This window comes from Rhipicephalus microplus, chromosome 1, assembly GCF_043290135.1.
Source record: "Rhipicephalus microplus isolate Deutch F79 chromosome 1, USDA_Rmic, whole genome shotgun sequence".
NCBI lineage: Eukaryota > Metazoa > Arthropoda > Arachnida > Ixodida > Ixodidae > Rhipicephalus > Rhipicephalus microplus.
Window position 1 is genome coordinate 250,144,453 of NC_134700.1, and position 14,046 is coordinate 250,158,498.

At 46.5% G+C, this 14,046-nt stretch overlaps 1 protein-coding gene across 1 annotated transcript in view; it reads right to left on the bottom strand.

Moving 5' to 3' along the window:
* Positions 1–4,681: 4,681 nt before the first annotated feature.
* Positions 4,682–14,046, bottom strand: part of LOC119164430 (uncharacterized) — a 596,281-nt gene continuing 586,916 nt past the window's right edge. Inside the window, exon 3 of the mRNA XM_075893088.1 lies at positions 4,682–9,597. Within this exon, the coding sequence (XP_075749203.1) occupies positions 9,369–9,597 (229 nt within the window). The 3' untranslated portion in view covers positions 4,682–9,368. The remainder of the gene's footprint in view (positions 9,598–14,046) is intronic.

Here is a 14,046-nt window from a genome sequence, read left to right on the forward strand (position 1 = left end):
CGCATCTTGCCTAAACTTGTTTGAATCAACTGCAATACGACGGCAAAGCTGAACGGACGCACCGTGATGCTTCTCCGTCTCGACTTCAAAACAAAACGAGGCTGAGCGTTGGGAGCAGATCACTTGGACAAACGCGCCTGGCATCGCGGCAGACGAAACGTTAATTGTTTTTCACTTGATACTGTACTGTATTTTTTATAAATAGGTAAGGCGTACTTTGGAGTTAAAAACAAGTATGTTCGTTGTCAAGTGCTAGAAACATATTCTACTATATCTTTATGCCAAATCTGAAACGCGATGCAAGAGCGGTGCACAACCTGATGGTTAAATTTCTCCAGGTTTCTAATCTACCTCATCATTACAGAAACATTTTTCGATAATGTTTACGTACAAAAAAATGAAGCAAGTATCAATTGAATATAATTTCGTATCACTTTGTTTTATACTAGGCAAACAAGCGTTACGAATATCAAGAACGCGATCCATTCGAAGCAGATCCGAATCGTGTACTTCCCATCATTCCCATGCGGGTACACGCACCGCTGAATGAGCCCGCGTACACACTAGCGCCAGATTCCCCTCTAGGTGTTACTGAATGAAACTCTATGTCCCAGATGGCCGACGTTCGCGCGTTTTCGATATTTCAGTAAGCGTGCCTTTCTCCAACATCTACAAGTATAGACAAAGCATCCGAAACGTCGCGGTGTCTCATGGAGGGCGAGGTGCCATGGTGTACGATCCACGCGGGCCACGTTGTTAATACGCGGTCGAGCCCGTCAACGGAGATCGCATCACGATCGGGATTTGGTCCTGCAAACAAGTGACCTTGCGAAACCGCCACTCAACGTCTCCGCGGCGACCGAGTTCGTGACGAATAATTATTATTTTTCAGTTTCTCTGTACACAGTGTATTACAATATAATATGTGGCGGCGCAGTGCGACGCCGCTTCTGCGCCTGCGCGCAGCGTCGACGCTACTCAACCGAGCGCTAACTTCGTGGTTAGCACCGTAAGCATGCCGGGAGCTATACGCGAGGTTTCGTTAAGGAAGTTGCGGACAGTGTCCGGTTCTTGTCAGTTCGGTTTTCCAATGAATACCTTTTTTCGGTCGGGCGAAAGAAATTGCATAAAGACATATGCGACACGATTTTTCCAGCTCCTATGTATAGGTTAATTAATAGCGGGGGAGAAGGCAATGATGTTCTTAAGCGTGTTAAGAAAATGCAAATTCAGCCTAGTGCGAAAAGCTTTTTCTTTAAATTACACTCCGGAACACTACCGGTTAAGACTTTTTTAGAAGATAGAGGAGTTTATATGCCATGGGGTTCGAACTGTTTGATCTGCCGAAAGCCGGAGACAATAGATAACGTTTTTCTGCATTGTTGGGAAGGGGTTTACTTCTGGGATGTTTTACAGAGAACTCTAAATAAGGAACTTCCCTTACATTCACTGGGTATCAGGTTTTTAACAGTAGAAAAAGAGGAGGGACTGCCTTTTGATCTTATAATGCTGCTTGGCCTCCATTGTCTATGGCGGGCAAGAATGGCCGGTTACTACTGTGACCTTGACAGGCGTCCGGCCCGTATGCTTTTCCGCGAAAGGATTGCTCAGTACATTGATATACTCAAACAACAAGATTTTGTTCCGGAATGGCTCTCCAGGGTCGAACCCCTGGTGAACCTGAAGGAATTTCAGCACTGTAATCACTAATAGTTCCGCGACTGTTTTGTCATCACTTCTGTTTGTATGTTACTGTTTACAGTGACTTATATTGATGTGTGTACCTTGTGTAAAACCGGTAATAAAAAAAATGATAAGAACGCTCTCGCCCACCAGAAGACACAAAAACTGCGTGTGCTGCCGCGATCAATCAGTTGTTGCTGTCACGTCTTTCCGTGTGGACGCATTAAAGTTATGTGTACCCACAAATATATACTTCTTTCGCCGCAGTGAGTGCTGTGCAATGGTGAAGTATGTGCTACTTTGTGCCCGAGTCCCACCCCCACCCCCCTCCTTCCCCGTGAAAAGGGCGTGATCTTTCACGACTATTCTAAGAGGATGGCCAGGCGTGCCCGTATACTCTATAGAATATTTTTTTTCTGCAATGCATCGAAGTAAATGCATCGAAATATGTAATAAACTTGACTTGACTTGAAGTGACACTGAACATGAGGAAATGTGTGACAATCGCCGTCTCATTCTGCCTCTCTGGAATTTGCAAAAACACGTGAGATAATTGCTGCAGGTAAGCTACTTGTTTAAATTACTGCTTCGGCAGTTAATCGATCGTTCGTAACGTTTACTAGGAATGCCAAGTAGCATCAAATAACCAAATTCGAGATATTCGAGCTCGGATTGCAGTCATGGACATCGGTAGTGTTTTTGTTGTATAGCGCAGTAAGCGGGGACGCGAGAGGCAGTTGCTTGTGTGGCCGGGGGAGGGGGCAAACGTCGCCTTGTTGCGCACCCTGATAATTGCTAATGACCGCATAGGTCCCAGTAATGTTGGTTCAGTAGTGAGAACGATATTACGAAGCAGCTCGTACTAATACCGCACAGGACCATCGCTCGGGTATCAGAATATAACATAGTTATCGCTGATTATACTATATATGCCGCGCACGGGGCCACAGATATTAACGTGGCAAAGGCAAGCTTTGTCGAGTTTCTGTTCACGCACGTAAAAGCTAAAAAAAGCCCCGCTTTTTAAAAAAAAAGTATCTGCACTGCCTCAGCTGAAAACGGAAAGCCTTTAGAGAATGCACTAAACAGTGGCAGCAGCTTTCGCCCATGCATTTGTGATAAGCAGTCCGCTATGCACGCTTGGCTTCACGAGTAAGCTACGTGTGTACACCAATCGATAAAGCCGTGGTCTCAACATACCCAGCGCCGCTCAGCTGCGCTCACGGGGCACGCTCAAGGCGATTCGGAGGCCGCGTCGTTGGTATCCCTGTCTGGGCCTTCGCGGCAGGTTTTGGGATGGCACCGCACCTGGTGTAAGTCAGATATGCTTATGGATAAAGCCCCGATGAGGCACTCAAACACGGTTGCAGGCTTACCGGAGCGGCACATGCTGCGGTTACAGCAAAGTCAATGAGATGCTTGGTGCACACGGTCGGTGAAGGTGTGGGGCGGTTTATCATACTGGGCTTGACCATCCACGACTTGTTCAGCTCCGGGTCCTTAGGATAATTATTAAAGCGAACGCCCCTTTTTTACGGGCGGACGAAGAACACCGAGGCACAGGGCAGTCACCATTGTGCAGCCCTCGCCGCAGAGACAAGTGGCCGCAATTCTAAGAAAGAAAACGCTGCGCTTCTCAAATGACCGTCAAAGGCAGAGACACATGGTTGCTCGAACATCGTCGGTATTGCCACCATACACGAGATAACCAACTAAACTGTTCTTTGTTGAGTTTCACCGCGACGGTTCTTTCTTCCTACACACAGCGCTGGGCCAACGAGCGAGGCATAAGCGCGCGAATCCCCGCTCTGACGTCATACTGGAGCGATTCGCAGCGCGGTCATCGGTTGCACACCGTGTCAATGGGTTTGAAAGGAACCCTGCAACGGTTTTCTGAAGTTTTGTCAGCGCTCAGGCTAGAAAATCATCAAACCACTCGCATTCCATATTTACTTAGCGACACGCCGTGTATACCAAGGCCGCTACAGACAGTTATATCGTACCGCACTTCTCATCTGCCTTGCCTCCTCAATTCATGAGACACGCTGGCATTACAGAGGCTGGTATCGCTGACGATTGTTGAGCTCTCATGAACGCACTCATCGATTTGGGTTTCGCCTTGTCTATAGAGCTCCGAGATTGTACGGCGTACGCCGATTAGTGGAGCGCAATCTTGGAAGCCATCACATAGTGCGCCCCAACTAGGCTAAACGTTACTAGAATAGTTATTAATGAAGCTCGCACGCCGTCTGGCAACATAGACGAAGATCGCGGAATGGTTGATAACTGTGCACGCCACCGCCCTATTAGCCGATGTTCCGCGCATTCCACAGCCAATCAGATCGGCAGCCTCTGTGACGTCGCGTAACCAGAGCATGCCGTTCTGTGAATGCGTGGTTGAAAACGCGCGTTTGACTGAGTCGCAGCGACCTCCAGCAATTTGTAGTTTTCAAGCGTTGTAATAAATTGCACAGTGTACGCAGATAGTTCAAATCAATCTTCGACTTGGTCGGTCGGCCCAATGTGTTTGTAGAAAATCATTAGAACAATTTCAGGGCCCTTCCTGTCCCTATAGTGCGGAAACTTCAAGGTGGCGTCGCCACCCACATTTTATTTTTTTACGCGTTTTCTCGCTCTCCAAGCGTCTTCTCGTAGCAGGAGTGGTGATTTTGAGATTGTGAAAGAGAGAGAGAACCCAACTGTATTTTTGGGACTGTGGAAGAGTAATTCGCTAATATGAAAAGAAAAATCGATTTTTTCTTTAGTTTCACTTTAATTGCGGTGTCCCCAAGCGTTTTTTTTTTCAGCGTAGATAAGCCCAGCCAGTCTTCGTTAGGAGGAGTACAAAAACTGCGTAAATGAGCTGAGCTCGTCTCGTAGAAGTATACTTCAACGATTATGATGAAAGGGCTCAAGATCGAACATGGTAATTCCCTTTCAAGCAGAGACACGACTCGTTGCTAAAAACCGCAGTGAAGAGAGAAACAAGGACACTGCATGATGAAAAAGAAGTTTCGTCTTTAATCATAACTACAACAGGATCAACATTGTCAATATATCAGCACATTTTTTTTTTTCAAGAGAAAAACGATAGTATTGCGGGTAGGGTAATCTCGATGAGCAGTTCCTTAAGTCGCCCGCTACTTTAAAAAAAAGGAAAAACATCAGGCAAAATACCGAAAGCTTGAATATGCTCCCGGTACGCAAAAGAAACCTGTGCATTCATGACGCTTGAAAAGAAAGCGTTAATTTGGGACCGGCTCGGTTAGGTCGCTTAGTCCATTGACTTAGTCTTCAGGGAAAAGTTTGTCGCTCAAAACTTAGCGATGACTAAGCAGCAGTGCAAATGTGCTCGAAACTAAATAGGCTTGTCACCACTACGTACGATTTGCACAGGCACAGCACGAAGCTCATTTTCTTTCCACCGATATTGGCAGCGGAATACGCTCTTCAGGAGACACTAAAAGAACTGTCGTCGAGAAGCCTTCGCCGCGAGACAGAGGAATGAAGGCGACGCTCGACCGTCATTGAAAGAGAAGAAAACGCCGAGTATTGCGGCAGTACAAAAGCTTTTATATATAAAAAAAGAAAGTTGCGCAAGCAGCTGGTGACGCCTCAAATATGCCCCAATCTTGCACACCAGCCGTTCATGCTGTCAAAATGAGTATAGACGCACGCAGGTGAGTAGAACAATGCTCAGTTCCGCTCGCGAAGAAAGCAAAGAAAAAAAAGATAAGTGGCAGCCATTGCACCACACACGCAAGTGGAAGAGTCTCGCGCCCTTTTTCGAGACTCGCTATTTTTGTTTCCGAACCGCGAAATATCAAGGCTTTACGGCAACGGCTCCTAGCAAACTTGAAATGTTCTAATTAGGGTCAGCTTAAGGACGTTTGTGTGGGTGACTTCGTACATTGTGATGTCCGGATGATTCGACGCATCACAACTTTGTGCAAACTTCTTTTTTTTTTTGCAATACTTCAAAGTCTTACATTTTCTGAGAAAGACAACATGAATTGAATTTTTTTCGATTAGAACCTCCGTGCACGCGTGTGAAACGGGTAAAATTGATTGATTCTTATGCGACCACTTTGAACACTGGTTCGAAATTTGACAGGCTATCGTCACCTATGAATAGCGCAATTACGCGCATTTCTACAAGAGCATTTGTCCGTCGGACAGCACTTGCTATTCCGTCGCCAAAGTAAGCTATAAGAACATCAATATTTTTTTTTCACGTGAGCCACTTCAAAAAATGTTTACCTTGGCGTGCATGCTTTTGGAAAACGGAACCAGGAAAACATAGGAAACACGTTCTAGAGAAACTTATTGTCAAAGACGCTCTTATAATATCATGAAATAAACTATTCACACGTCTCGGGCGATAATCTGTCTTTGGTTCATCTTGCTGACGTTTCTGGTGGCTGCCATTCCTCTGCGAGGACCACACGGCATACCACTTGTGAGAGAACAACTGCCGCCTTTGACACATACGCCGACATATACCGTATATGTCGAGTCCTTGTTCACACCATGTGTGTCGTCGAAGATTTTGCACAGTTTTATGCTAACTAAAGCGGGCCACCTGTGGGAACACTCGCGACATTGGCGCAGAACGACAATCTAGTCGTAATGCAAGTTTCTCGTTGGTGCACTCTTCAATGTAGACGCAGTTATTAAACAACGGAATAAAGCTCCGATGAAAACGCTTTGAGACGAGCCGCTAGAAGGATTGAGGCCCCGTCTACACGTAGGCCGGTCGTGCACTTGGGGAGTTGGGCAACTGTCACTTAAACAATGAATGGCGAAAGGATAAACGACGCCACTTCGCGGAGAAATTACGCCCATTATTAAGCCATTTCTGCATTCTCCGTCGCTAAGAATTTTAGACACTTAATTTCATTAAAATTGGCACTGAATATTACAGCACTCCAGCAATAATACCCAATTACATTAAAACAAAGAAGCCAGAAATTGGGACTGAGGCTTAAGCGACAACAGCGAAGAAATGCGCGCAAGGGATCAGTTGGCAGTGTATAAGTGAAACCAGATCGTTACTTCCAAGCCTGTTTTTTTTTTAATTTTCGGTGAGCTGCATGTGAAATCAGAGCAGCTGCGTCACTGTTATTACACACGCACAGTCCAGCGATGCAGACTGGAATCCGCACGACTTGTCGACTGCTGCGATACTGAGGCTTGTATAAGTGTTGCCAGTCACACGAACGTGCGGCATCTCTCTCGAAAAATGATTCAGTAATGGCGCAGAAAGCTTCTTACGCGACGATGCAAGCTGCTTTCTGACGCTAGCTCTCGCACATTGTGCGTTGGGTGACTTTTGAGACGCCAACATCGAAGAAAATGTACGTGAATAATTTAGCAACTTCCAACCAAAAAATACAGCTGTTCGTCAAATGTGTTCTAAAGTCTTTATCACTGCTTGCCTTGCCATAATAAGAAAAAAAAAGGACGCTCACATAAAGTACTGTATACGTAGTTCGATCGTCTGCGTATAAATATTGGGAGTTAAATTTCACAGCGAGAGTGACCCAGTCTGCATAGCTAATGCTGCGCTCGTAAGCTGCTAACTCATCATGAGCTTGCACCCACACTGTACAGAACTCATCCGACACAAGAGAGATCGCCATATCGAATGCAGCCATTCAGGCTTGCGCTTTACCGAATTCAGAAGGTGTATCGGTACAGTTACAAAAAAAAAGCACAAATTCATGGTACGTTCCTATGAATATCACGCACTTGGCTAAGAACAAACAACAGGCTTAATTCCGCGCTACAGTAATCCAATTAATGCTTCCTTCGTGTAGCCGTGGCGTTACTCCGCCGTTTCGTCACTTCAGCGAGCACACGCAGGCTTCCCAGGGTCCCACACGTCCCGCTTGAACGACAAGACTGGCGCAACGGTGGTGGAGTGGAGTTGGCCGCTGCCAACCTGCGGCCGTGCCTCCCCAAACACGCCAGTCCACACAAATGAGCACGCACCAGCACAAACGATGTGTCACTATACACCAACGCAGGAGTCGACGACGACAGTACATCGAGTGGGGGAAGAAGAGCACGCCGTGTGGGAGTGCTTCTGGTACAGCTTGATGCTTCCTCGTACCAGCCACAAAAGAAAAAAAAACACGAAACAAAAATTCAACTGACTGGTACTGACGTACGTGAAAAAAAAAACCGTGACTCTGCACGCCTGAAGATATCTCAGGTGCGCGAAAAAATGCAGCCGCTATCACCACCATGCTGACGTTTAATTAAGTACACATGACTGAGTGCTGCACGAGCTTCTCTTGGAACACCGCGACACCACTTCGTACATCCTTGAAAGTAAGAAACTAAAAAAAATATGTATTGCTAAGACGCCTAGAAATCCCGGCTATCTCCGTTGCCTTTCTGATATTGCATGCCAAAGAAATTAAATAGATTTCCAGGTAGAAGTCAGCACACTTTAGCTGACGTGCTTTGTATACTACTTGGGTAGGCTACGAGCCGTTTTACCTGATGCGTTCAGTGTTTTCTTTATTTGCTTATTTCTAGTAGGACAGAGAGAGGGGACGTTGCCCAACTTTCTTATTTTGTATGTCCCTGATTAGAAAGAAACACATGAACAGCCATGACAAAACAAGCATAATATACAGTCTCCCTAAACATAGCTATCAACTATATTTACTCACGCAAACACTGGGTTATCGCGTGTATTGCAAAACACTTATATGAAAAAAAAAAACGTCTCGGTAAAAGAAAAAAAAGGAGTAAAGAAACTATAAGAAAGATTGACCATTTTCACGCAATGGCACGTTTTTTAACTTGCTATCAAAACAACGACTGTCCACAAGATACCACAGCGGGAACACAAGTGGCGAGTACAGAGCCGTAGTTCGAGATAACGCCCGCAAAAGAGAAGTGACAACACATCCCGTTCCTTCTCAAGCTAAAGCAGTTGCGTGGTCGGTCGAGGGGTTTAGATTGAGCACAAAAATACAGAGTGTAGTACCCGCCCCCATGCGCTTATCTTCCAAGAACTTCCGTGTTTGGTGCATGTCGCCGATGCATGGCGACATGCGTTCCCGCGACGAGTACACTTGTTGTTTCAATCACGGTCATCCTGTTTCACTAGTGCGGGATGACTTCACGCACTAAAATTGTCAGCTACCGGAACTTATTTGTGTTTCGGTGCCCTCCTTGAGCCTTGCAAAGCGTGACCGACTTGTCCTCGGTAAACGGTGACGCGATGCGAAACAGTTCATCCATATCGAAAGTTCAATTCGACACGGAGAACGGCATCAGAACTGCCTTCTCCTGAGACCGCGTGAGGGACACGCCCGTAGTGTCGTAGACATGCAGGCGGCGATGGAAACGAACGCTCGTCATTCCGAGCAGAAAACAACGTTCGTCTCGATCAAGAATATCTCGTCAACGAGGAGGGCCAGTGACCACGTAGACGCCCAACATGGTCCGTGTACTCAGCGGGAGTGGCTGCGCCTGCGCAGACGTCTATCGCAGCCTGAGCGTCCATAAGCAGTATGCACAACACGTCGGTGCGAAACGAAGTCAGAAACACCAAGCTCCGCGCTTGGGTAATCTCAGGTGTTGAAGTCGGGCGAACAAGAGACGTTCGAGCTCCGGGACCTCGTCGAGGTTGCCGTCTAGCAGGGCTGCGGCTCAACCACGGCGGTCTATAAGCGGTCGTTCAGCAGAATGGCCGCGAGAAGCAGCAGCACCAGAGGCAGCGGCGCCGACGGCGACCAGGCGGCGCTGCACTTGAACCGGCAGCGGGTCTTGTAGACGTCGCCCAGCAGGTTACGTGCCACGCGCAGCAGCGAGGACACCAGCGTGTTCACTTCCTCCTTGCAGCCCGCGTTGTTGGAGGCCGCGTAGAGGCACCGCTCCAGCCGATCCAGCGAGCTGCGAAAAAGAGAAGACAGCGGAGTCTTCACTCTGTTCCACCAGCATCGCGTTCGGCAAAGTTAAATGTTGAAGAACACTTTCGATGAGTCACGTCAGAAAGCAGGTAGGCCAATGGTGATTTCGAAAAGTTAATTTGAGTGCGAAAACTTGACACGATCACTCACACACGCACACACCCATGCATCAAACACACAGCGCTCACATGATGCATGGGTGTGTGCGTGTGTGAGTGATCGAGTCAAGTTTTCGCGCTCGAATTAACTTTTCGAAATGCTCTACCAACTAGCCCAACAACAAGTTCTCTTAGGCCAATGGTGAACATGCAAGCAGTCGTGCGTTTACACCTGTGAGTTCACTCCTGTAGCACACATTTCAGCGTCTATAGAGACAGCACCGTACTTTCCTCTTACGTTTAGCATACCAAGCGTTTCAACGAAGTATTTCAAGTCACCAAAAGCTTGCAACGATAGAGTTCTACAATGCATTACACCCATTACCGCAGGAGCAGTGCCTGCACAAAGAGAGGTACGAAATGTGAATAACTGCATGAATTGCTGAGGGCCTTTTAGACGGTGCAGTCAACCATGTTTTTACATGGGACACGCAGAACAGATGCGCTCACCAGTATAAAAATTTACACAGACTTACTCACGTACACATGACATGCAAGCAGGAGCGAACGCTACTTAGCAAACACGCGTGCATAATAAGTTGGTGGAAATGGTGTACAGTTAGTGCGGTGTACATCGATGAGTGAATAATAGAAAAGGCGACTGGCGTTCTTGAACTACAGCCAGAATTATTGCAAATGCGATTGGAATTATCCAGACGTGTACAATTTTAAACACATTGGTTCATAAGGATCAACACTGATTTCTGAGACATTCGCAAATAAATTTTTATTCTTGACATGTGTTACCGATATTCCTCCAACTTCTCTGTGGCCATGTTGAACCCAGCAGCGTTGTGTGGGTACTCAACGTTTTCGTAAGGCGCCACACTTTATTGTCTTCAGCTGCATATGTTCCTATGAAAGGCGAAGGCCTCTTGAACTATATACAAATGAGGAAGAGCGCATGTTTTATCCAAAGAACGCCGTTCACATTTAAGCTATCTTTACTCGGCGATGTTTGCTATGAGTCTCTCCCGCAGTCCTGCATGCTCAACACAACGCTCCTCGCTGACGGCGTCTTAACATGTCATCGCATTCTGCCATTTGAGTACGACTTTGCTGCCTTCGTGCGATCTCTTGCTTCATATACAGTAATAGTATATTAAAAAAAATGTCCTGATCTACGCCGTGTTTGACCCCGGAGAGTATTGTCACTAAACAAATAAGAAAGTGATGCGTAGTATAAACCATTTAGACGCAATGACACAAAGCCGATCTGGCTGATTGGCCAAGAATCAAGTAGCCCGATGTAACCAACTAAATATATCACTAAATTAGACATAAATCTTTGTATATGTATAGTCGCTCCCATCGTCTGGCAAATGAGATGTGTCGAGTTTCATTTTATGTATTCTTGCTCACGCAGGCTCAGTGCCGACTGCTTGTCGTTAAAGAAAAAGAAAAAAAAAACACGTATAATCCCGGTTGCTGGCACAGTGACATTAATATGTTTACACGCAAGGCGGTAACAGCAAAATCAGTATTGCAACAGAACACAACAAGTAGTCGCTAAGCAACCCACAGCCAATCGCTATCGGCAAATGCAGGCGCTCAGCACTTTCATTAGGGGGCGCACGGTATGACGTTTCGCAGCACCGGTTGCACATGTGTGCCTCGCTGATACTTTCTCTGGGCCGTCATTTATCCCCAGACTGCAATGCCAGCTGAAAGTTCGTGTGCAACAAAACACATGACGCTTTCCACACACCGGCTGATCATTATTTACGCACCGTGAACTTCGCAAATGCCCTGTCAGCGGCTGACAGGCAAACGATGTCTTTACACACGCTGTGCCGATCACCGCCGCCAGCTACAGCCGCCGCCACCAGTAAGGAAACCAAGTTCCAGACAAAAAACTGCAGGCATGTTCGTCAACATATCTGGTGCGAAATATCCCCCCTGAAATTCTCGGAGCGGCGTATTGCTAAAAAAAAAAAAACAACAGCGTAAGTACCTTAAGCCCTTTACAATTTAAGTTATATTTCAGCGCCCATTCCGAAAGTCTGGCGGTATGTTAGCGCATAGCAATGCTGTTCGCAGTTAGAACGCGAATTGACGCAGTCGTTAGAGGGGAACACGAACATGTGCATGAAAGGTTCAACCACGGGATGCCAGCTTTAAAGAAAAATAAAGAAACCCACAGGAGTATGTTAAACACGAGGAAATAGCCTATCTGTAGATGTAATATGCGCAATTTGACAAAATTTACTGCGTGCTTGGGGAATTTTTCTTTCAAGTTTAATGTTTCCCCTGTTCCCATATCTTTATATACTATCGTCATAGTCATAATTTCCACGACGTACTACTGATCGGGAGAAACTCATCGTCAGTGAACTGAAAGATAACAGGCAATCGCTGCCCAGACGGGTTGCCACAAGTGCACCATGTATTTCACATACGTATATTTAATTATTTAGTTAAATCTAGAGGCAAAAATAACGACACGAGCAGCGATACTCAGAGTGCCCCGAACGCGGATCAAACACCGTATCTTTACCTATTTCCAGCATATTGGAAGCTGCAGAGATGAAAACGACACAAATCTTTCTCGCGCGTTGCATGTACGGTGCAGCTGCAGCACGGAGACCGGAACGTGGCTGTTCAGACATGACTTTGCGAATGATTAGTTCATACTGGGCATGTGCGCCATTTCCGGCGATAAATCGCACCTCCGCATAGCCGGAGACATATGGCGAACTCTATTGGGAAAGCAGAAGCACTCAAAAGCACGCTGAAAGAGCTCTCTTCAGAGCCGGCGTGTCTCAGTGGTCGAGTGGGAAGAGCTCTGTCATCCCGTAATAGAGCCAGAACGCTTTTGCAGAGCCGACAGTAGCCAGGAGCAGTTTTTAGCGCTTTCGCCTGACATAAAAAAGTCTTTGGTTCCCGGCCATGGTTTGAATTAGCATGAGACATATTCTCTGCAGGTGCAATGGCCTTGCGTGATGTTCTTGCTGCCATATATGCCGGTGAGGAAAAAAAAATCGTATGCAAGACATTTTCATTCAGCTCAAACAAACAAACAAAACCATAGCCTGATCGAGTGCGCCATTTTGTCTCCCATCACGCACAGCCAGAGTGGCGTGTCGAAATTGTGTTTCGACTCTCGGTGGCTAAAGTTTGCAGCGGTGAAAAGCGCCCGTAGAATACCACAAAGACAATGAATCACTTTTCGAGATGCGTAAATGCCGTATCAGCCGCATAAAACTCGACTCGCACCCATTGCTTCCATTTCGACACTTCGTCTTCCCCACACATTCCTTAAATATGGCCTCGTCAGATGTATACCGTTACACGTCACGTGCGTCGAAGCGGCAATGACAGAGAACGGTATAACGGCCAACGTGAGACAAATGAAGCCTCCATACTGCGCTAGAATACAGCCGACGGAAAACTGGCACAAGCGCACCGAAACGACCTACACGACATGTGAAGGAAGCCTCCTTTCGGAAATCGACTTATAATGTGAATTACGTGTCCGCCTTTCTTCACCTTCTCCGCATTGTCTGTTCCTGCGATCCACATTCTCCACTCGTTTTATCCGCCTCATTTTCTTGCGGCAGCAATACAGACTCCTCTAAATCGAGTCTCTCTCGATAGCACTCCCACGTATAGTAAATTCTTCATTTATTTTTTGGCTCTCCCTCCTTAGCCGGCATCTCGCCGCTGTATATAGCGACGCTTGGCCCTCGGGGATCCACGGGGCTCGAGATAGAATGAAAGAGGCGAGAAGACTTTGTAGGTCTCCCGAGTCGTTAGCCCTTTAATGGATTTCCAATTTGTTCTCTTTCCAATGGCCATTTCACCTCCTTCTCCCTCGCTGCTGCTCCTTAACGTATATACGCACCGTCTCTGTCTCCTTGACGCAGACCTAAGTATTTATTTTTGTTTAGGCGATACGAGACGCCACTTCAACGAACTGCTTCCCCCCCCCCCCTTTCACCTAAAATTCCGACTTTCAGCTTTATTCTGTCTAAGAACTCCTGCTTCTTTCTCTTCGATCACTCAGATTTGTCACCTTTATCACTACTTTCAACACATTATACTTGAAAATATTTTTCGATGCACAGTATTGGCATACTTTGGAATTGTCGTTTGCAACTGCGTCCTGTGCATTTGAACTTTGCAAACACGGCCAGTGAACGCATAAAAATCACTCTTAAACACTTGCACGATTGAAGAACGTCGTTATTTCTTTATATATTAGCGATGTACTCGCCTTAACACTATGATCTTGGACGCATTTCGATAGCCACATATTGTTCGTTTCTAGTTCA